Source organism: Salvelinus alpinus, chromosome 24, assembly GCF_045679555.1.
Source record: "Salvelinus alpinus chromosome 24, SLU_Salpinus.1, whole genome shotgun sequence".
NCBI lineage: Eukaryota > Metazoa > Chordata > Actinopteri > Salmoniformes > Salmonidae > Salvelinus > Salvelinus alpinus.
Window position 1 is genome coordinate 16,372,960 of NC_092109.1, and position 24,107 is coordinate 16,397,066.

At 43.2% G+C, this 24,107-nt stretch overlaps 1 protein-coding gene across 3 annotated transcripts in view; it reads right to left on the reverse strand.

The window, feature by feature from the left end:
* The window catches only part of LOC139551757 (splicing factor, suppressor of white-apricot homolog), a 127,223-nt gene that overhangs the window by 13,037 nt on the left and 90,079 nt on the right, over positions 1-24,107 (reverse strand). For all 3 annotated transcript variants that reach the window (XM_071363070.1, XM_071363069.1, XM_071363071.1), the window contains exon 14: positions 52-386. In XM_071363070.1, coding sequence (XP_071219171.1) covers positions 52-386 — 335 coding nt within the window. The remainder of the gene's footprint in view (positions 1-51; positions 387-24,107) is intronic.

A 24,107-nucleotide genomic window follows, 5' to 3' on the forward strand; every position in this document is an offset into this window, starting at 1 on the left:
AGAGAGTCATAGGACCAGGTTGTTGTGAGGAATACAGGTTGGACCACTCACCTAGACCTGCGTACCATTCTGTACGCGCTTGGCAGGGCGTGCTTGGTTTTAGGCCGGGAGCGAGAGCGCGATCTCGACCGTGACCTCTTCTTGCGTTTCTTCTTCTTCTTCTCTCTGTCGCCCTTCTCTCTGTCCCGGTTCTTCTCCGGTCGTCTGGAGGTGGAGGAGGATGAGGAGGAGGGTAGCAGGACGGTGGAAGAGGAGGAGGGGGGCTCTTTGCTTTTGAAGGAGCTGACGTCAGGTGGTCTTTGATCAGCTGGGTACACATGTGCTCTAGAAGCCAGGGTAGGGGGGGCTGAGACAACGGGGGCCGCTGGGACCTCTGGCAGCTGTGGCTATGGTAGAGAGGAGGAGAGAGAAAGAGGGATTAGCGAAAGAAAGGAGGGGGGGAGGGGGTACGTTAACGACAAACATACATCTGCACCTTGGGGCATTTTCTAGTTTAACAGTACAAGAAAAACCAAACGTATTGATTGATGCAAACCAATCAGAACTCTTCCCTCTGACAGAGGGGGCTGAGGGGGGAGAGAGAGAGAGAGAGAGAAGGAGGGAAGGAGAGAGAGAGAGAGAGAGTGGAGGGAAGGAGAGAGACAGGGAAGGAGAGAGAGCGAGAGGGAAGGAGAGACAGAGGATTCACAATTGCCGCCTCCTGTATTTGTGCATCTGCCGACGGATCAATAGGAGCAGCCACAGGCTTAAGGTGATCTGGGAGACATTTTCTAAATTCAGCCTGCGTTTCCAATCAATGTTGAGTGTGTATGTGTGTGCGTGTCTGTATGATTTTGTGTTTGCGTGTGAACTTGACCGACCCAGGTAAAAGGTGAAGTCATATTTCTGAAGTCAGCGCTCTGTCCTCGGGTCATGAGAACTGCTCGCCGTGAGCTGGTTCTGGTTGTGGTTCTTCCGTTAGACTTACTCCGTTGTTAATTAAAAGATGCTGGTTACACAACACAATGCAGCCTGATAGCTAGCGCCCTGCCCCGCCTGCCTGGCTTACAAAACATAATTGGCCCTTCTCCACTGTCAGCACGAAAGTGCCTCTAATTACTTCAGTATGTGTCTGTCTGGTTAAATTAGGTCTTCTGCCCGGCACTGGATCCAACATCACAACTGGGCCTCAATCAATCAATGTAGCGTCACAGGACATCAAACTTCCACTTCGCCATCATGAGGAGAGAGGCAGTGGGTTGGGTGTGTGCAATAGTGGTGACTTTGGGTATGGAAGTGTTCATATGTGGAACAAGAAAGTGTGTGTGTGTGTGTGTGTGTGTGTTAGAGAGTGAGAGAATGAAAAACATAAGTGTGTGTGTGTGTGTCAGAGTTTGCCGCAGTATCTGCAGAGACTCAGCTCCGGTGACAGTGGGTCAAATGAGCTCTCAGGAGCCTCGACTTAAGCAGGACACAATGTCTTCTCTTAACAGCATATTTATAACCTACCCTGTCCTAATTAATAGTGAAACAGGACTACTTATTTTCCTCTCCTTCCTTCTTCCTTGCTTCCCTCACGTGGAGCGAGCGAGAGAGCCACGTTCCCCCCCCCCCTCCCAACCTGCTCTAGACAGCTCAAGCGCACGGCAGGGGAGGAGAGAGGCAAAGGAGAAGAGGAGAGAGGCAGAGAAGAAGAGGAGAGAGGCAGAGAAGAGGAGAGAGGCAGAGAAGAAGAGGAGAGAGGCAGAGGAGAAGAGGAGAGAGGCAGAGAAGAAGAGGAGAGAGGCAGAGAAGAAGAGGAGAGAGGCAGAGAAGAAGAGGAGAGAGGCAGAGAAGAGGAGGAGAGAGGCAGAGAAGAGGAGAGAGGCAGAGAAGAGGAGAGAGGCAGAGAAGAGGAGAGAGGCAGAGGAGAGGAGAAGAGGAGAGAGATCTGCGTTATTGGCTTTGATCAAGTTTTCGGGTATCAGTATTTTGCGGGGTGATGCGGTACGCTGCGGTGGCTCAAGGCAGATAATGAGGAGGATGGCTGGGGGGATATTTCAAGGAGGTTTTGGGTTAAAAATAAAATGACATTTAGGCAGGCTTATCCCCCAGGGCTATGGGGAGAGAGGGTGAGGAGAGTGTGTAGGCTGACCTCTGTGAAGCACACCTCCACACTGGAGAGACATGTAGTCTATGGGAGAAGGGGACACGGAAAGAGGAGGAAGATGGATAGAGTGTGTTTGAGAGAGGGATAGTAGAAGAGAGAGATGGATAGAGTGTGTTTGAGAGAGGGATAGTAGAAGAGAGAGATGGATGGAGAGGAAGAGGAACGCAGTCAATCATGAGCGAGAGGGGGTGTCAGAGGGACAGATATTGAGCAAAGCATTTGAGCGAGGGCGGACAAGAGAGAGCGAAATGGACAGAGGGCGAATGAGAAGGTCGATGAAAGAGAGAGGATGATGAGAGAGAGAGAGGGCAATGAGAGAGGGAGAGAGAGCGATGAGAGAGAGGGAGAGATAGAGAGTGTAGCCAGAATCCACAACTCTCGGTGTGCAAACAAACTGCTCCAGGTCACCTTGCCTGTTGTCATACTGTAATTTGGGCCACGCCAATAACTCTGAAGCACCAAAAACTTTGCCTGCACTTTGCAACACATCCCACCCAGTGACGGCTCAAAGCTCTGCCATCCCCTCTTCACAGGCTTTAATTAACTGGCTTTGACAGACTCAATATGTTTACAAGGAAACGGAACTACATCTGAAGATTGTGCTCCGGTCCTATAATCAATCAATAATTCACACCTGTGGCCAACTCTGGGACCGCTTCCGTTACAACAGAAAGAAATTGGCTGAAGCAATAATTGGCTAGACGCTGGGACTCTCCTGGTGTTCCAGAGTTGTGTGTGTGTGTTTGGGAGCGTCCCTGTGCAATGTGAGAGGAGGATAGTATGGATACACAACTCTATAAACACAAACTGTGACAGCCAGGGAAAACAAGGCAATCAAACCGCCGTCCACACACACGGCGCTGTATCCGATGCTGTAGTAGACAGAGTTTACAAAGGGTGGCCAAAAGAATCAAGGTGACTACAAAACTACAAATATAGTTACGTTTATAACAGAATGAAAGCATACCCTAACACGCTTCAGCCCAGACTGAACAAATAAGAAATGCTCGTTGAAAGTTAAAAAAAGTATACTTTTGACTTTATTTCAGGTCCTGTGTGTGTGTGTGTGTGTGAGTGAGTGAGTGAGTGAGTGAGTGAGTGAGTGAGTGAGTGAGTGAGTGAGTGAGTGAGTGAGTGAGTGAGAGTAAGTGAGTGTGTGTAATGGTACATATATTCATATCGAACCTTTCGGTAAGGCCACCACGGTTTGGTCCGCACTGTGAACCCGAATGAACACATAAAAAAAAAGATATGTACAAAATGAAACCAGAAGGTCTATAGGCTATACATACACTGTGTTATAGGCCTATGCCGCTTGACTAAATCTGACCTGAAAAAACATTTCAGGCTATTCCGTCAAAACTAGAGCCTATGCACACATTAATACAAATTCTAATCTTAATTGGCACATTTCGAACTGTCCTTTTGTGAGGCGCAGCTGGGAACTAGTCCTGTACGATGGCGAGTGGTGGAGTCGATAAACCCGGAGGAATTTTGGCTTCCCAGTAGATTACGACGGAGATGGACAAAGACTTGTGGATAATAGACTATGCAGCTGCCAACACCTCAGAAACGTTGACACATTTACGCTTCACCTCAGTATAACGGAGCAAGACGGAAACGCAAAGAAACAGGTAGGTAGGCTGTTCTTTAATAGTCTTTGGTTTATAGCCGCGGATATGCGTCCATTCTCTGTGGTTGACAATAGGGGGGTTCAGGTAGCACCTTGTGAAAGTACTCAAGCCACGTAACAAACTTTCCTCTTGCACCTCTTTCAGCAGACATGTAGTACATGCTCTAAATAAGCAAGCAAAAGCCAAATTAATTTCAATCAATTGGCAAATGCACCCTGTGTTGCGCTTACTTAACAGTGACACCTCAACACATCACCCCGGAGTGGGAGGTGAATGGTGCTAGAAACACGCCCTCCTCATGACAATCACAAATGCGTATCTGGCACTGAGGGAGGCAGAATATTGGTGCGTTCATTACCAAGATGGAAGTGGGAATTTACCACATTCGACTGGGAAAAATCTATTTCAACAGCCCTCTAACTGGTAATTATAATGAACAAAAATAGAAACGCAAAATGTAAAGTGTTGGTCCCATGGTTCAAGAGCTGAAATAAAAGATCCCAGAAATGTTCCATACGCACAAAAAGCATATTGCACACAAATTTGTTTACATCCCTGTTAGTTACCATTTCTCCTTTGCCAAGATAATCCATACACCTGACAGGTGTGGCATATCAATTAGTTTATTAAACAGAATAATCATTACATAGGTGCACCTTGTGCGGTGGACAATAAAAGGCCACTCTTAAACGTGCAGTTTTACACACAATGCTACAGAAGTCAACGTTTTGAGGGAGCATGCAATTGGCATGCTGACTGCAGGAATGCCCTCCAGAGCTATTGCCAGATAATTTAATGTTAATTTCTCTACCATAACCTGCTTCCAATGTCGTTTTACAGTATTTGGCAGTATGTCCAACCAGCCTCACAACGTGTAACCACACCAGCCTAGGACCTCCATATCTGGCTTCTTTACCTGCGTGATCATCTGAGACCAGCCACCCGGACAGCTGATGAAACTGTGGGTTTGCACAACCGAAGGATTCATTCAGAAACTGTCAGAAACCGTCTCAGGGTAGGTCATCTGCATGCTCTCGTCTTCACCAGAGTCTTGACCTGACTGCTGTTTGGCATCGTAACGGACTTCAGTGGGCAAATGCTCACCTTCAATGACCACTGGCATGCTGGAGAAGTGAAGCACGGGGGTGGCAGCATCATGTTGTGGGGGTGCTTTGCTGCAGGATTGGCTGGTGCACTTCACCAAATAGATGGCATAATGAGGCAGGAAAATTATGTGGATATATTGAAGCAACATCTCAAGACATCAGTCAGGAAGTTAAAGCTTGGTCGCAAATGGGTCTTCCAAATGGACAATGACCCCAAGCATACCTCCAAAGATGGGGCAAAATGGCTTAAGGACAACAAAGTCAAGGTATTGCAGTGGCCATCACAAAGCCCTGACCTCAATCCCATAGAAAATTTGTTGGCAAAACTGAAAAAGCGTGTGCGAGCAAGGAGGCCTACAAACCTGACTCAGTTACACCAGCTCAGTCAGGAGGAATGGACAAAATTCACCCAACTTATTGTGGGAAGCTTGCGGAAGGCTACCCGACACGTTTGACCCAAGTTAAACAATTTAAAGGCAATGCTACCAAATACTAATTGAGTGTATGTAAACTTCTGACCCACTGGGAATGTGATGAAAGAAAGTAAAGCTGAAATAAATAATTATCTCTACTATTATTCTGACATTTCACATTCTTAAAATAAAGTGGTGATCCTAACTGACCTAAGACAGGGAATTTTTACTATGATTAAATGTCAGGAATTGTGAAAAACTGAGATGAAATGTATTTGGCTAAGGTGTATGTAAACTTCCGACTTAAACTGTAGCTTGGTGGGACAACCACATACAATATCATAAGATATTACAATTTTAAAAAAGTAGCTATCAGCAAATCAAAAATTCACGTGCGACTGTTAGTGTATGTAAACTTCCCACTTCAACTGTAGCATGATCCATGACTAGAATACAGTATATACATATTAAGTGAGTGAAACAGTATGTAAACATTAAAGTGACCAGTATGTTCACTTTAATGACTGAGTTCTGAGTCTTCAAGATATAGGTTAGCTAGTAATGCCTCAGAAAACCCTGCTGTTGGGAATTGGGCACGAGACATCACCCATGTCTAAGTGAGTGGAGCTGAGACAGAGGGCTTGAATCAAGAGAAGAGGCCTGTGATTGCAGTGTTTGAGTCTGGTCTGGGGCTGCCAGAGCTGTAATCTGACTAGGAGGTTTTAGATAAATTCCCCTCTCTTCTCTCTCAGCACCCCTTCACCACATGGCAAATTGATTTGGGTCGCCAGATGAGGGAATTTGCCAGCTCCTTAAAACCTGGCTGTGTTTTTAAACTCCCCCAGTCCACGCATATGGTCAGGTAATAGCCAACTCTAGCTATACGGAGAGAGAGAGAGAGAGAGAGAGAGAGAGAAAGAGAAAGAGAAAGAGAGAGAGAGAGAGAGAGAGAGAGAGAGAGAGAGAGAGAGAGAGAGAGAGAGAGAGAGAGAGAGAGAGAGAGAGAGAGCAAGCGAGACCATATGAGAGAGAAAGGGAATGAGTGGGTGGACAGAGAGAACCCTCCCGACTGGCAGTAGAAAAAAAACACACATATGTAATGTAATCTATGAACTGTAATCTGACAGTCAGTCATTCTACTCCATATGAACAGCAGTGTGATGAATATAGGACTTTATAGCATCTACTGTATGACAATTAGGGTTGCAAAGGGTAGGAAACTTTCTGGTAAATTTCCAGAATTTTTTGGGAAATTTTCCATGGGAAGTGAAGCCCTTGAATTTGGGGAATTTTGCTTAAATTCATCAAAAAGCTAGCTTATAACAGCAAACCTTTTTTGAGGGATACACTTAAGTCAATTCCTAGGTTTTATGGCATATTTTGGTTAAACTATCCCCAATTCAATGGAATTGCAACCCTCTGCATGCACAGTGTATTCTTCCATCACATGTACAGCTGATTCTCAAGATCTTGCACACTAATGAGATGCTATTGAGCCCACACTACTACACTGTCTGAGCCAAGGATTACATGCTTTCTGGTAAGTTTAGACTACAATACTGGGTGGGGTGAATATATTATATATGACAAACTCTTTTTTGTTAACTAGTAAATAGTAGCCTTCAACAACGTGTGTTTAAATCATTTATAACTTGTTAACAATTTCTGGTAGTTAGTTTTTGCTACCATGTGGGTTTTAGCTTGCTTGAGCCTGCTAACTGAGTGTTAATTCACCTGTTTCCATACGTTTCATTTTAAAACATTTATCTTACAAAAGAGTTGTTTAAGCTAACTGCTTAACTATTGATCTGTATATGCAATTGTATTATTTATTTTTTTACAAAGTTAATTCTAATCTTTACATGAAAATGCTACGGGCACTAGCTGATGTGTGGAGACATTTCACTGATGTAGAAGGAAAAGCTGTGTACATTTGCAAAAACCAAATCATATGTGAAGAATGCAACAAAGATGCAGAATCATCTGGCCAAGTGCATAAAGTTCCCTCAGCGCTCACAACAAGCAACCTCTGACAAAAGTCCCTCTACTTCTATTCGAGGTGAAAATGTTGAATCAGACACCTTATCGATAGCAACAGCTCATTGTCCTCCTGGAATCAGATGTTTTTTTGACTCAATGGAGGAACGTAGTCAGAGAAATGCTGATGAATGTCTTGCTCGAGATGTGTATGCAACTGGTTCACCACCTCTGATGCTCACAGGCAATGTGTATTGGAAGAGATTTCTGAATGTTCTCCGCCCAGCATACACCCTACCAAACAGACATGATTTATCTACTCATTTGCTGGATGTAGAGTTCAACAGAGTTCAAGTGAAGGTCAAGCAAATCATAGAGAAAGCAGACTGTATTGCAATCATCTCTGATGGGTGGTCGAATGTTCGTGGGCAAGGAATAATTAACTACATCATCTCCACCCCTTAACCAGTATTCTACAAGAGCACAGACACAAGGGCCAACATACACACTGGTCTCTACATTGCAGATGAGCTGAAGGCAGTCATCAATGACCTTGGACCACAGAAGGTATTTGCACTGGTAACAGACAATGCTGCGAACATGAAGGCTGCTTGGTCAAAAGTGGAGGAGTCCTACCCTCACATCACACCCATTGGCTGTGCTGCTCATGCATTGACTCTTCTCCTCAAAGACAACATGACACTGAAAACAATGGATACACTCTACAAGAGAGCCAAGTAAATGGTTAGGTATGTGAAGAGTCATCAAGTTATAGCAGCAATCTACCTCACCAAGCAAAGTGAGAAGAATAAGAGCACCACATTGAAGCTGCCCAGCAACACCTGTTGGGGTGGTGTTGTCATCATGTTTGACAGTCTCCTGGAGGAGGAGGAGTCTCTCCAAGAAATGGCAATATCACAATCTGCCAATATGGACAGCCCCATCAAGAGGATCCTCCAGAATGACGTATTTTGGGAGAGAGTGGTAAGCAGCCTGAAACTCCTGAAACCTATAGCAGTAGCCATTGCACTGATTGAGGGAGACAATGCCACCCTGTCTGATGTTCAGACTCTGCTTGCAAATGTAAGAGAAGAAATCCGTACTGCCCTGCCCACTTCACTGTTGCTCCAAGCAGAGGAAACTGCAGTTCTGAAATACATCAAAAAGCGTGAAGACTTCTGCCTGAAGCTCATTCACACAGCAGCGTACATGTTGGACCCCAAGTATGCTGGCAAGAGCATCCTGTCTGGTACAGAGATCAACAAGGCCAATGGTGTCATCACTACCGTGTCTTGCCACCTTGGCCTGGATGAGGGCAAGGTTCTTGGCAGTCTGGCGAAGGACACTTGCAAGCAAGGGCTTTGGGATGGAGATGCAATATGGCAGTCGTGCCAACATATCTCATCAGCCACCTGGTGGAAGGGACTTTGTGGATCTGAGGCTCTTTCCCCTGTTGCCTCCATCATCCTCCAAATCCCACTAACATCAGCCACCTCGGAGTGCAACTGGTCCTTGCTTGGGAACACACACACAAAAGCACACAACAGGCTGACCAATACAAGGGTTGAAAAATTGGTGGCCATCCGGGCAAATTTCAAGACTTTTTGAGCCTGACGATGAGCCTCCCTCAACAAGGTTGGAAAGTGACAGTGAAGATGAGACCTCAGTCGGATGTTCAAGAGGTGGACATTGAGGAGGTCCAGGGAGAACACATGGAAGCCTGAGATGTATGTTGATTTTTTGGGGGGGAGATGTGATGGATCATTGGGGATCATTCAATATCATTTAATCATTTAATCAAATCATTTAATTAAAGTTCAATTTGTAACTAAATTGTTTTTTAAATTTCCATTGGAAGAATTTAATAATTTGCAACTATGTCTACTTATGATAAGGTAAAAGGTTTATGTTTCTGTCTGCATATGATATGGTACAGTGGTTGCTCCACTAAATGTTGTGCGATTATGCTGTGGTACTTAGAGGTAATTTGTGGTTTAGTATGGTACTCTGTGTCACCACTTCATTGCTCCAGACCAGCGCAAGGGGGAGTTAGAGCACTGATTATACTTTTGGGTCCTAATGTGTCTCTGACAATGAACGGGCGACATAAACCTAAATAGAAACTGATAATTGTGCAGACTTCAGTATTACTTACTAAAACTGTTGTTACACTAAGGTTTTTATTATTTTATTTTGTTAGGATTATTTTGCTCTTACTGTCGTACTGTAGGCCACTCCCGACCGTTCATGTTGTACAGCGCCTGAGTGGTGCAATGGTCTAAGACACTTCATAGCAGTGCAAGATGCTGGTTCAATACCCGTGCCGGCCTCAACTGGGAGACCCGTGAGATGACTGTAGGTTTTTGGTTTCTCTTCCTCTAAAAACATAAAGAAATAATTCTAAATAACAAACTGGCTTTATTTACAAATTAGTAACAATGTCTCACCCCATGTTCAAGAATGACCTTTATCTTGCTCATTTTACGTTATTTGAAAACCATCTCCAAAATATTGTTATTTTTTAAACAAAGCGATTATTATTATTATTAATTTAGAATTATATAAAAGCCCATTGGATATTCTCACAGATATATTATTAACCCTGTTATTAGCAGGACAATATATAATGGAATTGCCTTGCAGTTCTCCAGCTGTATCCAGTGAAAGCGCGTAAGGTTCAAGGCACGAGATGGGCCGCAGAGCCGCGCACAGAAGACAGACCTAGCCAATGGGAAGGGAGGAGGAGGGGTGGACCCCCACCCCGCCACACTGGGTAGCACAGAGCAACACTAAGGGGCAATGCACTAATAATGGCACTGCCTAGGGAAACGTTCCCACTGTTCTAGCAGGTAGCTGGACAATCGACCTGCCTAGAAGGAGGGTAATTCTATCGTCAAATGTATTTCTAAGTTAGGTTCTAGGTTAAGTATTACCATTATTATGTATCACATCCGACCGTGATCGGGAGTCCCATAGGGCGGCGCACAATTGGCCCAGCGTTTCGCTCCCTCTAAAAACAGAAATAAAATGTTTTGGCTTCTACAAATATTATTTTGGCCTTTATTCAGATTACAATCAGTCACTTTCATTTTTTTAGCAGCACCTACATAAAGTTGAGTGCCTCACTCATTCATGGCTTTGGATCAAAATAAATGAGTACTAACATTCTTTCTGATAGTGTTTAATAAAGAAATGTTTTGGTTTTCCTGACCTGGACACAATGTACAGTATTATAATAGGGCTATTAGCAGGACAATATACCTTTACCAACACCTCTCTGTATTTTGATATTTGTGGATGGGGCCTCCCCAGTGGTGCAGCTGTCTAAGTCACCACATCGCAATTCAAAATGCGTTGCTACAGATACCCGTGCAGGACACCACCAGGAGACCTATGTGTCGGCTTTTGGTTTTAATTTAGAATCATCCAAACCTCTATATGTAATTATTTGCGGAGAGTCACATCATATTTTTCGATATACTGTAGGCCTACCGTAGGTGACATGAGTCTCAATAGTGTTGAGTAATGTGCTGTTAAAAGAGCATATTGAAGTTGACGCAATAGTCTACAACTATTTTAGCACTGTTTTGCGCTGCTCTGAGACAAGCATGGGGACTGGTCTTGATAAATCAATGAGATTTTTATTTTTGACTGAATCTCTGTTTGGGTATTGGTTAGATTAAAATTATGGTATATAAATTAATGCTCTTAGTGTAACCTATATCTAACTAGGCAAATCAGTTAAGAACAAATTATTATTTACAAGGACAGCCTACTCCTCCCTCTAAATAGCCCAGTACTATGTAGCCTACTCCCGAACGCCTCGTTGTACAGCGCCATATTTTCCGTTCCATCCTAATGGAAACCCAGAGGGTTTTTCGTTTAAAAAAAATATATAAACACCATACTATAAATCTAATTAATCCCAAACTCTAAAAGTAATTGGAAAGGTAGATACAAATTATTTGTGACATTGTGGTTACAAAGAATGTAAACAAGATGTAAACAAGACGCTATGTTTTTATTTACAATAGTGATGGACAGCTGCTGGCATTTTGAAAACAGGTTTTCAAACACTTGTAGCCCGATTAGCAGGACAATAGACTCTTTATAGCCCGGCTACTGTAGATGTGAACATCACCCTACCTGCAATGTATTCCATGCTTAAGTACTCTGAAGTGTTACATTTCTAACACAAAACAGCGGAACAGTATTTCTTCATCAACATCTTCATGCTTTCATTAATAAAATTATGATAGAAATACTCTCAAAATGCAAATGATTATTTAGTTATGGATCCATAACGAATTACCATGGGAATAAATATGACTGAATTACAGAAATATTGGAATAAAGTTGTCTAATGTAGGTAAACAAATGGTTGCTTACAGGAAAATACTCTTTGAAACACACACGGTCACGTTGTACAGCGCCATTATGGCTATTAGCAGGTAGCTGGACAATAGACTTGCCTAGACGAGGGTAGGGGGAGAATTCTATTGTCAAATGTATTTCTAAGTTAGGTTCTAAGTATTATTATTATTGTTATTATTATGTACAGTTGAAGTCGGATGTTTACATACACCTTAGCCAAATATATATAAACTCAGTTTTTCACAATTCCTGACATTTAATCCTGGGGAAAATTCCCTGTCTTAGGTCAGTTAGGATCACCACTTTATTTTAAGAATGTGAAATGTCAGAATAATAGTAGAGAGAATGATTTATTTCAGATTTTATTTCTCACATTCCCAGTGGGTCAGAAGTTTACATACACTCAATTAGTATTTGGTAGCATTGCCTTTAAATTGTTTAACTTGGGTCAAACGTTTCAGGTAGCCTTCCACAAGCCTCCCACAATAAGTTGGGTGAATTTTGGCCCATTCCTCCTGACAGAGCTGGGGTAACTTAGTCAGGTTTGTAGGTCTCTTTACTCGCACATTCGTTTTAAGTTCTGCCCACAAATTGTCTATAGGATTGAGGTCAGGGCTTTGTGATGGCCACTTCAATACCTTGACTTTGTTGTCCTTAAGTCATTTTGCCACAACTTTGGAAGTATACTTGGGGTCATTGTCCATTTGGAAGACCCATTTGCGGCCAGGCTTTAACTTCCTGACTGATGTCTTGAGATGTTGCTTCAATATATCCACATAATTTTCCTGCCTCATGATGCAATCTATTTGGTGAAGTGCACCAGTCCCTCCTGCAGCAAAGCACCCCCACAACATGCTGCCGCCACCCCCGTGCTTCACGGTTGGGATGGAGTTCTTCGGCTTCCAAGCCTCCCCTTTTTTCCCTAAACATAACGATGGTCATTATGGCCAAACAGTTCTATTTTTGTTTCATCAGACCAGAGGACATTTCTCCAAAAAGTATGATCTTTGTCCCCATGTGCAGTTGCAAACCGTTGTCTGGCTATTTCATGGCGGTTTTGGAGCAGTAGCTTCTTCCTTGCTGAGCGGCCTTTCAGGTTATGTCGATATAGGACTTGTTTAACTGTGGATATAGATACTTTGTACCCGTTTCCTCCAGCATCTTCACAAGGTCCTTTGCTGTTGTTCTGGGATTGATTTGCACTTTTTGCACCAAAGTACGCTCATCTCTAGGAGACAGAAAGCGTCTCCTTCCTAAGCGGTATGACAGCTGTGTGGTCCCATGGAGTTTAAACTTGCGTACTATTGTTTGTACAGATGAACGTGGTACCTTCAGAAATTGCTCCCAAGGATGAACCAGACTTGTGGTCTACATTTTGTTTTTCCTGAGATCTTGGCTGATTTCTTTTGACTTTCCCATGATGTCAAGCAAAGAGGCACGGAGTTTGAAGGTAGGCCTTGAAATACATCCACAGGTACACCTCCAATTGACTAAAATAATGTCAATTAGCCTATCAATAGCTTATAAAGCCATGACATAATTTCTTGGAATTTTCCAAGCTGTTTAGAGGCACAGTCAACTTAGTGTATGTAAACTTCTGACCCACTGGAAGTGTGATACAGTGAAATAATCTGTCTGTAAACAATTGTTGGAAAAATGACTTGTGTCATGCACAAAGTAGATGTCCTAACCGACTTGCCAAAACTACAGTTTGTTAACAAGAAATTTGTGGAGTGGTTGAAAACGAGTTTTAATGACTCCAACCTAAGTGTATGTAAACATCCGACTTCAACTGTATCACATCCGACCGTGATTGGGAGTCCCATAGGGCGGCGCACAATTGGTCCCGCGTTTCGCTCCCTCTTAAAACAGAAATAAATGTTTGGGCCTTTACAAATATTATTTTGGCCTTGATTCAGATTACAAATCACTCTCATTTTTTGAAAACGAAATAACAGATGAATCGGTTGACCTCTAGTCTCCCGGGTGGCGCAGTGGTCTAGGGCACTGCATCGCAGTGCTAGCTGCGCCACCAGAGTCTCTGGGTTCGCGCCCAGGCTGGGCTGGGTTCGCGCCCAGGCTCTGTCGCAGCCGGCCGCAACCGGGAGGTCCGTGGTGCGACGCACAATTGGCATAGCGTCGTCCGGGTTAGGGAGGGTTTGGCTGGTAGGGATATCCTTGTCTCAGTATGTAAAAAAAAAATGTAATAAAATGTATGCACTCTACTGTAAGTCGCTCTGGATAAGAGCGTCTGCTAAATGACTAAAATGTAAAAAAATGTAAAATGTAGTCTCAATCTCACGTCCCCTCCCTCCATACAGGGCTGTCTTAATGGGTTACAGACCTCAAATGGCACAAGCATTGATCCTTTATCTGCTGGGGCAATCACAGAAGCCATAATCAAAATTTAGCTTGAAAGCCAATTAGAAAGAGAAACGGGCGGGCTGGCAAGCTTTCACAATTTCCCCCAAAACTTTAATGTGCAATTACGTGTAAGTTATATGGCCAAGCGGGGAAATCATTAACCCTTTTATTTGGGCAAATGAGCCACCAGATTGGGTGCTTTTGTCCACCTGACAGGCTCTCTTAAAAAAGCACCCTTTATCCCTGGAATGCCTGGAAAGTGGGGGACTACGGGCCAGGCCAGGCAAATATTAAAATATCAATATAAAACATCCAATGATCCCCTTCATACCACTCCACATAGAGCCCGAGTACACACAGATACACACATGCCAACAGAGAGCCACTGTAGCCAGGAGAGAGAGCGAGAGAAGGCGAGACCAGGAGAGAGACAGAAGGAAAGAGACAGAAGGAGAGCAAGTGAGCACGTGAGAGGAATAAAGGGGGAGTAGCAAAGCGGTGTCTGCGGTTCACCTCTCCACCCTGGTTTTGTCTCTAATCACGTCAATTAGCCCTGCCGGGCTCTGGCTGGCCCTTTAAAGAATCTGAGCTACCTGCTGGAGAGAGACAGGGCTCCCAGGAGAGAAGCCCTTCCTTTGAACAGAGCATGTCAGCACAGAGACAAAGAGCCCAATCATTTAGAAAGCTACCCCTCACAGCAGCTCACATCACAGCAGCTCTTGACAGAAGTGACTAGGGCTGCTGGGCAAGGAGGGAGAGAGGCAGAGAGAAAGGGAGAGAGAGGGAGAGAGACGCACGCACACACACACACACACTTACGAACACAGGCAGGTACACATCTGCGTATACATGCTTCTACCGAAACATCGTCACATAAGTAGACACACACAGTATTTAACGAAAGTGTGTGTGTGTGTTTGAATTAGAATGTATCAAACTCAATCAATTACGAGATTAGATTGAAAGGCATCAATATTCATGAACCTGTTGCTTGGAATTGATTCTATAAATAAATCAATACAAGCAAAGGGTAGGAGAGTGGGAGATGTGGCCGTCCGCTGAACGATTTATGACTCAATTCATCAGAGAGCACAGAGCGCACCGTGGCCAGCTGGCTAGGACGCACACGCACCCACTCCTTAATTAGACGGAGTACATTCAAGGTGAAAAGTAGGACCAGAAAATACGACTTTGATCAGCACACATGGTCTGTTTGCAAAATCTGAATTCATTTGAGAAAACAGACTGACTAAAAGCCTGATCTGTCACAATTTGGGATTCAAATTGGATAAAAATGTAGCCTAAACAAATATACATTTTCAGTAAATACCACAGCATTTGGGGGAGATGCCCTCTGTGTGTCGGGCAGCTTCAGCACATCTGAGTAAATAGCTAACAAGGCTTGCAAGGTGCTTCCCCCCAGCCTCAAACTCTAATAACACCACAATATGGATGAGAGTAGAGCAAAGTCAGTGATAGCTACATTTCAGCATACGCAGTAAAATCAGCTTTTGGGGGGAGGGGCCCCAACATCTGGGCCCTCCCTCCCATGGCAAATCGTCCCTATGCGAGAGTACTGTTTTGCCGAGGTCACACTCAGTGTTCTACCAAGATAACTAATCCCTGTCCATGGAACGAGCAGGGAGCCCTCTTAAAATTCCTGCCTTGAATTTATTTTTAAACTAAATAAAGTGAGCAGAGGCAGGGCTTTTGATTGAAAGCTCCAAACAGTCTCTGATAGCCTCATTTCCTGCGGCACTATCGATCCCTCACTTACTTGCAACTTTCCCTCCAATTGTGTTACGCAGAGAAGAGAACAAGAGAGAGAACAAAAAAACGACAAACAGAAAATAGGCCTGTGTCATTTCTCTCTTGATTTCTTGTTTTTTTCTCCTTCTGCTGCTTCCTGGTTTCTTTCTGCACGCTTTCATTAGTGCTCTATTCAATCATAAAATCTAATTCTCACAGCAGAGTACAATAAAACACTCAGATGAAGAGAAGAGTTCGGTCAGGTGTCTCTGGCTAATGCTGTCCAGGAACTTCTTAGTTTCCTGATTAGAAACTAGGAGTCTTGGACATCTGGATCTGGCGTTTCTCGTTTGGCCGAAGTGCTGGCAGGATGGTAGGCGGATGGATGGAGAATAGAAGGTTTAGGTACTGGTGTCTAAAGTAGAGGTCGACCGATTAATCGGAATGGCCGATTAATTAGGGCCGATTTCAAGTTTTCATAACAATCGAAAATCTGTATTTTTTTTATTTATCCTTTATTTAACTAGGCAAGTCAGTTAAGAACACATTCTTATTTTCAATGACGGCCTAGGAACGGTGGGTTAACTGCCTTGTTCAGGGGCAGAATTACAGATTTTTACCTTGTCAGCTCGGGGATTCAATCTTGCAACCTTTCGGTTATTAGCCCAACACTCTAACCACCTGATTACATTGCACTCCACGAGGAGACTACCTGTTAAGCGAATGCAGTAAGAAGCCAAGGTAAGTTGCTAGCTAGCATTAAACCTATCTTATAAAAAACAATCAATCAATCATAATCACTAGTTAACTACACATGGTTGATGATATTACTAGTTTATCTAGCGTGTCCTGCGTTGCATATAATCGATGCGGTGCGTATTCACGAAAAAGGACTGTCTTGCTCCAATGTGTACCTAACCATAAACATCAATGCCTTTCTTAAAATCAATACACAAGTATATATTTTTAAACCTGCATATTTAGTTAATATTGCCTGCTAACCTGGCTCGTTGCGAACTCTGTGAAGACTATTTCTTCCTAACAAAGACAGCCAACTTCACAAAACGGGGGGTACAAAAGCGCATTTGCGAAAAAAGCACAATCGTTGCACGACTGTACCTAACCATAAACATCAATACCTTTCTTAAAATCAATACACAGAAGTATATATTTTTAAACCTGCATATTTTGCTAAAAGAAATCCAGGTTAGCAGGCAATATTAACCAGGTGAAATTGTGTCACTTCTCTTGCATTCATTGCACGCAGAGTCAGTGTATATGCAACAGTTTGTGCCGCCTAATTTGCAAGAATTTTACGTAATTATGACATAATATTGAAGGATGTGCAATGTAACAGGAATATTTAGACTTATGGATGCCACCCGTTAGTTAAAATACGGAACGGTTCCGTATTTCACTGTTTTTGAGATGATAGGTCATTAATATGGTAGAATCCGGAAACTAAGGCTCGTATTTCTGTGTGTTATTATGTTATAATTAAGTCTATGATTTGATAGAGCAGTCTGACTGAGCGATGGTAGGCACCAGCAGGCTCGTAAGCATTCATTCAAACAGCACTTTCGTGCGTTTTGCCAGCAGCTCATCGCTGTGCTTCAAGCATTGAGCTGTTTATGACTTCAAGCCTATCAACTCCCGAGATTAGGCTGGTGTAACCGATGTGAAATGGCTAGCTAGTTAGCGGGGTGCGCGCTAATAGCGCTTCAAACGTCACTCGCTCTGAGACTTGGAGAGGTTGTTCCCCTTGCTCTTTTGTGGAGCGATGGGTAACGCTGCTTCGAGGGTGGCTGTTGTCGATGTGTTCCTGGTTCGAGCTCAGGTAGGGGCGAGGAGAGGGACGGAAGCTATACTGTTACACTGGCAATACTAAAGTGCCTATAAGAACATCCAATAGTCAAAGGTATATGAAATACAAATCGTATAGAGAGAAATAGTCCTAGAATTCCTATAATAACTACAACCTAAAACTTCTTACCCTGGGAATATTGAAGACTCATGTTAAAAGGAACCACCAGCTTTCGAATGTTCTCATGTTCTGAGCAAGGAACTTAAATGTTAGCTTTTTTACATGACACATATTGCACTTTTACTTTCTTCTCCAACACTTTGTTTTTGCATTATTTAAACCAAATTGGACATATTTCATTTTATTTGAGGCTAAATAAATTTTATTGATGTATTATATTAAGTTAAAATAAGTGTTCATTCAGTATTGTTGTAATTGTCATTATTACAAATACATTTTTAAATTTTATTTTTTAATCGGCATCGGCTTTTTTTTGGTCCTCCAATAATCGGTATCGGCGTTGAAAAATCATAAATCGGTCGACCTCTAGTCTAAAGGTATGTTTAAAAAAAATGTGTAATTTGTTCAAGTCTGTTCAATCCGTGCTAAACTTGCAGCAGGATCTGGTCTTTAACAGGGCATTACGTTACGGACAGGGATATCCATCCACAGAGGAGGAGAGAAGGGGGGGACATAAGCTGGGTTATCTAAGAACAGAGCATGTTCTCTGGGACAGGGGCAGGAGTGAGAGTCTGGCATCCTACTTACGCCACTCAACAGGGAGCAGAAGTTGACATGACTCACCAAAACGTCTGGTTCTAGGACAATTATCCATAAAATGTTTATTTATCATAAGGTTCACTGTAGCTTTGCTAATGTTTTAGGATCACTTGTCTCATTTGACAGATAATCATTAATGCAGTAATATACTAGAAAGTCTGAACTAAACTCTGCTTTTAACATATCACAGAGTTTGCACAGAGCCCTGATCTCAACCCCATCGAACACCTTTGGAATTAATTGGAACGCCGACTGCGAGCCAGGCCTAACCGCCCAGCATCAGTGCCCCGACCTCACTAATGCTCTTGTGCCTGATTGGAAGCAAGTCCCCGCAGCAATGTTCCATCTAGTGGAAAGCCCAGAAGATTGGAGGCTGGTATAGCAGCAGAGGGGGAACCAACTACAATTTAATGCCCATGACTTTTGGTCATGTAGTGTATATGGGTCAAGGATGAACCGAAGACAATGGAGAGTGGTTCAGTAAAATTACCTTTAAAAACAGATTAAACAGCAGCTTATTGGGGAGAAAGAGCAGCATGAGGCCTCAATGAGCCTATCTAGCTTCTCTAGGCTACTCGAGTCAAGACGGGCACTGTTATATGGGATTATAAATAACGTGCCTGCTACAAGTTAGCTAGTCTAGGCTATAGCAGAGTTGCCTTAGCGTGTCGCTTTTCCTCCGTCTGCTCTCTCCCATCTCATACGTTACAAACTGGCCCATCCGCAGCTGCAGCAATAGAGCGTCAGTCTCTAAACCCCGCGCAGCAGTGCTCAGGTTAAAACTGTACATTCTGAGAAAAAAACATGTTTTTAGAATATCAGGCTATCAGACAAAAATGAATGATACTATTCGAATAGTGAAATTATTTAAAAACCGCATCCTTACCTCTTCCTAAAAATATGACTCAAATGTTTCTCTTTCACCTCCTTTCCTAATCTCTTTCTTTGTCCTCCTCTATTATTTTCTCTGGCAGCCCCTTGCTAAAGCTGGTCAGTATTTCGCTGTGTTCCTGATGGGCTCCCGTCACAGCCCTAACCCCAGATGAAATGCAAGCCTCACAAAATAAATGTGATATCTTTCTGTGTGCCGATCGATAGTGCTCCTTCTGCCGAACCCTACCGACAGTTGACTCTCCGTGCCGCGGCTTCATAATGGAACACTAAACCAGCTTCACCGCCAAAACACACAACATGCATGAGACACAATACACACATATACAGTTGAAGTCGGAAGTTTACATACACTTAGCTTGGAGTCATTAACACACGTTTTTCAACCATACACTAAGTACATACACTAAGTTCATTGTGCCTTTAAACAGCTTGGAAAATTCCAGAAAATTATGTAATGGCTTTAGAATCTTCTGATAGGCTAATTGACATCATTTGAGTCATTTGGAGGTGTACCTGTGGATGTATTTCAAGTCCTACCTTCAAACTCAGTGCCTCTTTGCTTGACATCATGGGAAAACCAAAAGAAATCAGCCAAAACCTCAGAAAAAAAATTGTGGACCTTCACAAGTCTGGTTCATCCTTGGGAGCAATTTCCAAGCGCCTAAAGGTACCCCGTTCATCTGTACAAACAATAGTACGCAAGTATAAACACCATGGGACCACTCAGCCGGCATACCGCTCAGGAAGGAGACGCGTTCTGTCTCCTAGAGATGAATGTACTGTGGTGCAAAAAGTGCAAATCAATTCCAGAACAAAAGACCCCGTGAAGATGCTGGAGGAAAGTTACAAAAGTATTTATATCCACAGTAAAACGAGTCCTATATCGACATAACCTGAAAGGCCACTCAGCAAGGAAGAAGCCACTGCTCCAAAACCGCCATAAAAAAGCCAGACAACGGTTTACAACTGCACATAGGGACAAAGATCATACTTTTTGGAGAATTGTCCTCTGGTCTGATGAAACAAAAATAGAACTGTTTGTCCAAAATGACCATCGTTATGTTTGGAGGAAAAAGGGGGAGGCTTGCAAGCCAAAGAACATCCCAATCGTGAAGCACGGGGGTGGCAGGTTCTTGTTGTGGGGGTGCTTTACTGCAGGAGGTACTGGTGCACTTCACCAAATAGATGGCATCATGAGAAAGGAAAATTATCTGGATATATTGAAACAACATCTCAAGACATCAGTCAGGAAGTTAAAGCTTGGTCTTAAATGGGTCTTCCAAATGGACAATGAACACAAGCATACTTCCAAAGTTGTGGCAAAATGGCTTAAGGACAAAGTCAAGGTATTGGAGTGGCCATCACAAATCCCTGACCTCAATCCTATAGAAAATTTGTGGGCAGAACTGAAAAAAGTGTGTGCGAGCAAGGAAGCCTACAATCCTCACTCAGTTACCCCAGCTCTGTCAGGAGGAATGGGCCAAAATTCACCCAACTTATTGTGGGAAGCTTGTGGAAGGCTACCCGAAACGTTTGACCCAAGTTAAACAATTTAAAGGCAATGCTACCAAATACTAATTGAGTGTATGTAAACTTCTGACACACTGGGAATGTGATGAAAGAAATGAAAGTTGAAATAAATGATTCTCTCTACTATTATTCTTAAAATAAAGAGGTGATCCTAACTAATTTTAACAAGGATTAAATGTCAGGAATTGTGAAAAACTGAGTTTAGATGTATTTGGCTAAGGTGTATGTAAACTTCTGACTTCAACTGTACATACTTGACTAGACGACACACTTAGCAGCAACCCCTCACAAAGGAGCGACTGGCACTAAGGACATCTCTGTGAAACAACAACGATTACCATTTGTTCCACTGGCGAGGAGAAAGGGTTGTTAGTGCCATTACAGTGTTCTCGAACAGCTACTATAAGAGATGTGGTGTTCGTCATTCACTGAGCTACTGATGCAAAGTCTATGACGTCGTTAAAGCAAAAGAAAACAATACTTGTACTTCTAGTGGAGTCACAGTACCGTAAGCTCAGATCGCTTTACCTCACATGCACAAAGCATCCAGTGGTTTCAAACTATTACAGAGACACCTGATTAAACACAACAGCAGTTCAACAAACTCCTGTAGCCTGAACACAACTTATCCTCATCAATACTACCTAGCCCTTCTGTCCTGCCCAGACTGAAGACGTCCTTCAACACCCCCATCACAGCTGGCCAGAGTGACAGAGAAGACACGGCATGACAGGACTCCTCCTGGCGCCACCTGGCTGAACAGGTGACTGTTAGCGTCCCCAAGCAAGGACGTCACCCATTGGGCACACATAAGAGAGCTGACAAACAGCATTTCCACTGTGGAAGGACACTCCCAACCTCAAACACTTTCTTTGTATCTTATTTACACTTTGAAGTGGCCTAGTGTCGCTTGTCACGGCGTTACCCTGCGGAGAATATGCCAAACGGGGCTTTTACATTATTCTTTTTTTACTGCTTTTCCCTAACCAGATAGTGCTTTTTGGGGGGGACATTCATTGCCATGAAAAAGCATTTGACCCCTTTCTGATTTTCTCAATATTTGCATATATTTGATACCGGATGTTATCAGATCTTCAACCAAAACCTAATATTATATAAAGGGAACCTGAGTTTACAAACAACCCCAAAATATATATATATTAATTTATTTAATTAAGTTATGCAACACCCAATTCCCCTGTGTGAAAAAGTAATTGCCCCCTTACACTCAATAACTGGTTGTGCCACCTTTAGCTGCAATGACTGCAACCAAATGCTTCCTGTAGTTGTTGATCAGTCTCTCACATGGCTGTGGAGGAATTTTGGCCTACTCTTCCATGCAGAACTGCTTTAACTTAGCGACATTTGTGGGTTTTCAAGCATGAACTACTCATTTCAAGTCCTGGTCTTCGGCAGGCATAATGGGACCCATCTTGTCCAAAAAGTAGACTCAAGTTTGCCAAAAAGTACTTGGAAGCACCTGGATGATCACCAATACTCTTGGAAAAATGTTCTATAGACAGATGAGTCAAAGGTATAACTTTTTGAACAACATGGGTCCTTTTTATGCCTGAGGAGAACCAAACACTGCATTCCAGAGTAAGAACCTTATACCAACGGTCAAGCATGGTGATGGTAGTGGGATGCTTTGCTGCCTCAGGACCTGGACGACTTGCCTTAATAGAAAGAACCATGAATTCAGCTCTGTATCAGAGAATTCTACAGGAGAATGTCAGGCCATCCGTCTGTGAGCTGAAGCTGATAAGCCTGGTATGGCAACGGCTCGGCCTCCGACGGCAAGGCACTACAGAGGGTAGTGCTTACGGCCCAGTACATCACTGGGGCCAAGCTTCCTGCCATCCAGGACCTCTATACCAGGCGGTGTCAGAGGAAGGCCCTAAAAATTGTCAAAGATTCCAGCCACCCTAGTCATAGACTGTTCTCTCTGCTACCGCACAGCAAGCGGTACCAGAACGCCAAGTCTAGGTCCAAAAGGCTTCTTAACAGCTTCTACCCCCAAGCCATAAGACTCCTGAACAGCTAATCAAATGGCTACCCAGACTATTTGCATTGACCCCCCCCCCCCTCCCTCTTTTAGGCTGCTGCTACTCTCTGTTTATTATCTATGCATAGTCAATTTAACTCTACCTACATGTACATATTACTTCAATTACCTCGACTAACCTGTGCCCCCGCACATTTGACTCTGTACCGGTACCCCCTGTATATAGCCTCGCTACTGTTATTTTACTGCTGCTCTTTAATTATTTGTTATTTTTTTTACTTAACACTTGTCTTAAAACGGCATTGTTGGTTAGAAGAGTGGGCCAAAATTCCTCCGTTGTGAGAGACTGATCAACAACTACAGGAAGAGTTTTGGTGGAGTCATTGCAGCTAAAGGTGGCACAACCAGCTATTGAGTGTAAGGGGTGTCATCACTTGGCCTGTTGGGTGAGGATCATAGGCGCCAGATTTTCCTTCCCCCCACCCTCTCTCAGTTTTATGACCGGTCGTAAATACTGTGTAGAAACTCTGCCTTAGGGTTGGTTGGCAGGATTGAAAGGAAAGAAACCTCTGTTACAAGGAGATTCCTCCCGACAGTACGGTAACATCAAAACAAATAATGAAACAATATTTCTGTATTCCAACCAGTTGGAAGGGTCTTTTTGGGTACTTAAAGAACAATAATGGCGGATTCATTACCAATTTATGATATAACTAAGGACAGGAGAACAAGATAACTATCTCTGAATGTAGATATTCCCAGTTGTCAGGGTCACACACACATATGCTGTGGAAGTTATATGATTAAATATGACACTATTTGTGAGAAGATGTTATGTGATTTTAGCCTTCTAAATGAGAGAATTGTTTTTCATATGAAGTCTTAACCAAGTCAGTGGCCACACCATCGTGAGCACAGACATTACGTCGGCGTCACGGAACACCCCTTTTCCCCAGAGTGCATAAAACCCACTTCTGACAAAAATGTACATTAGACCTAGCAGGTGGACGGGAAGTCACGAATGGTCAAGAAATCTACAAAACTAAAAACCAGAGAACGTGTGTCCCCACTCTGAAATGGTTACCACTCTATAGGCCAACGAGACCGACAGCATTAGCTGAAAGGTAAAGAATGGCTAGAAACGCTGAAACTTTCAACAGAGAAGAAGAAGATCTCTACAAGACTACACATTCACAGTCTACAGCTGTATATGTAAAATAGTCTAGTAAACTCGACCGAAGACGAGACGAAGAACAATTTCCTCCCACCACTCTATTCTAACGAACACTTCCTCTGAAAGATCCATTCTAACAGACACCCTGAAGCTACAACTACGAAATAATTTGATG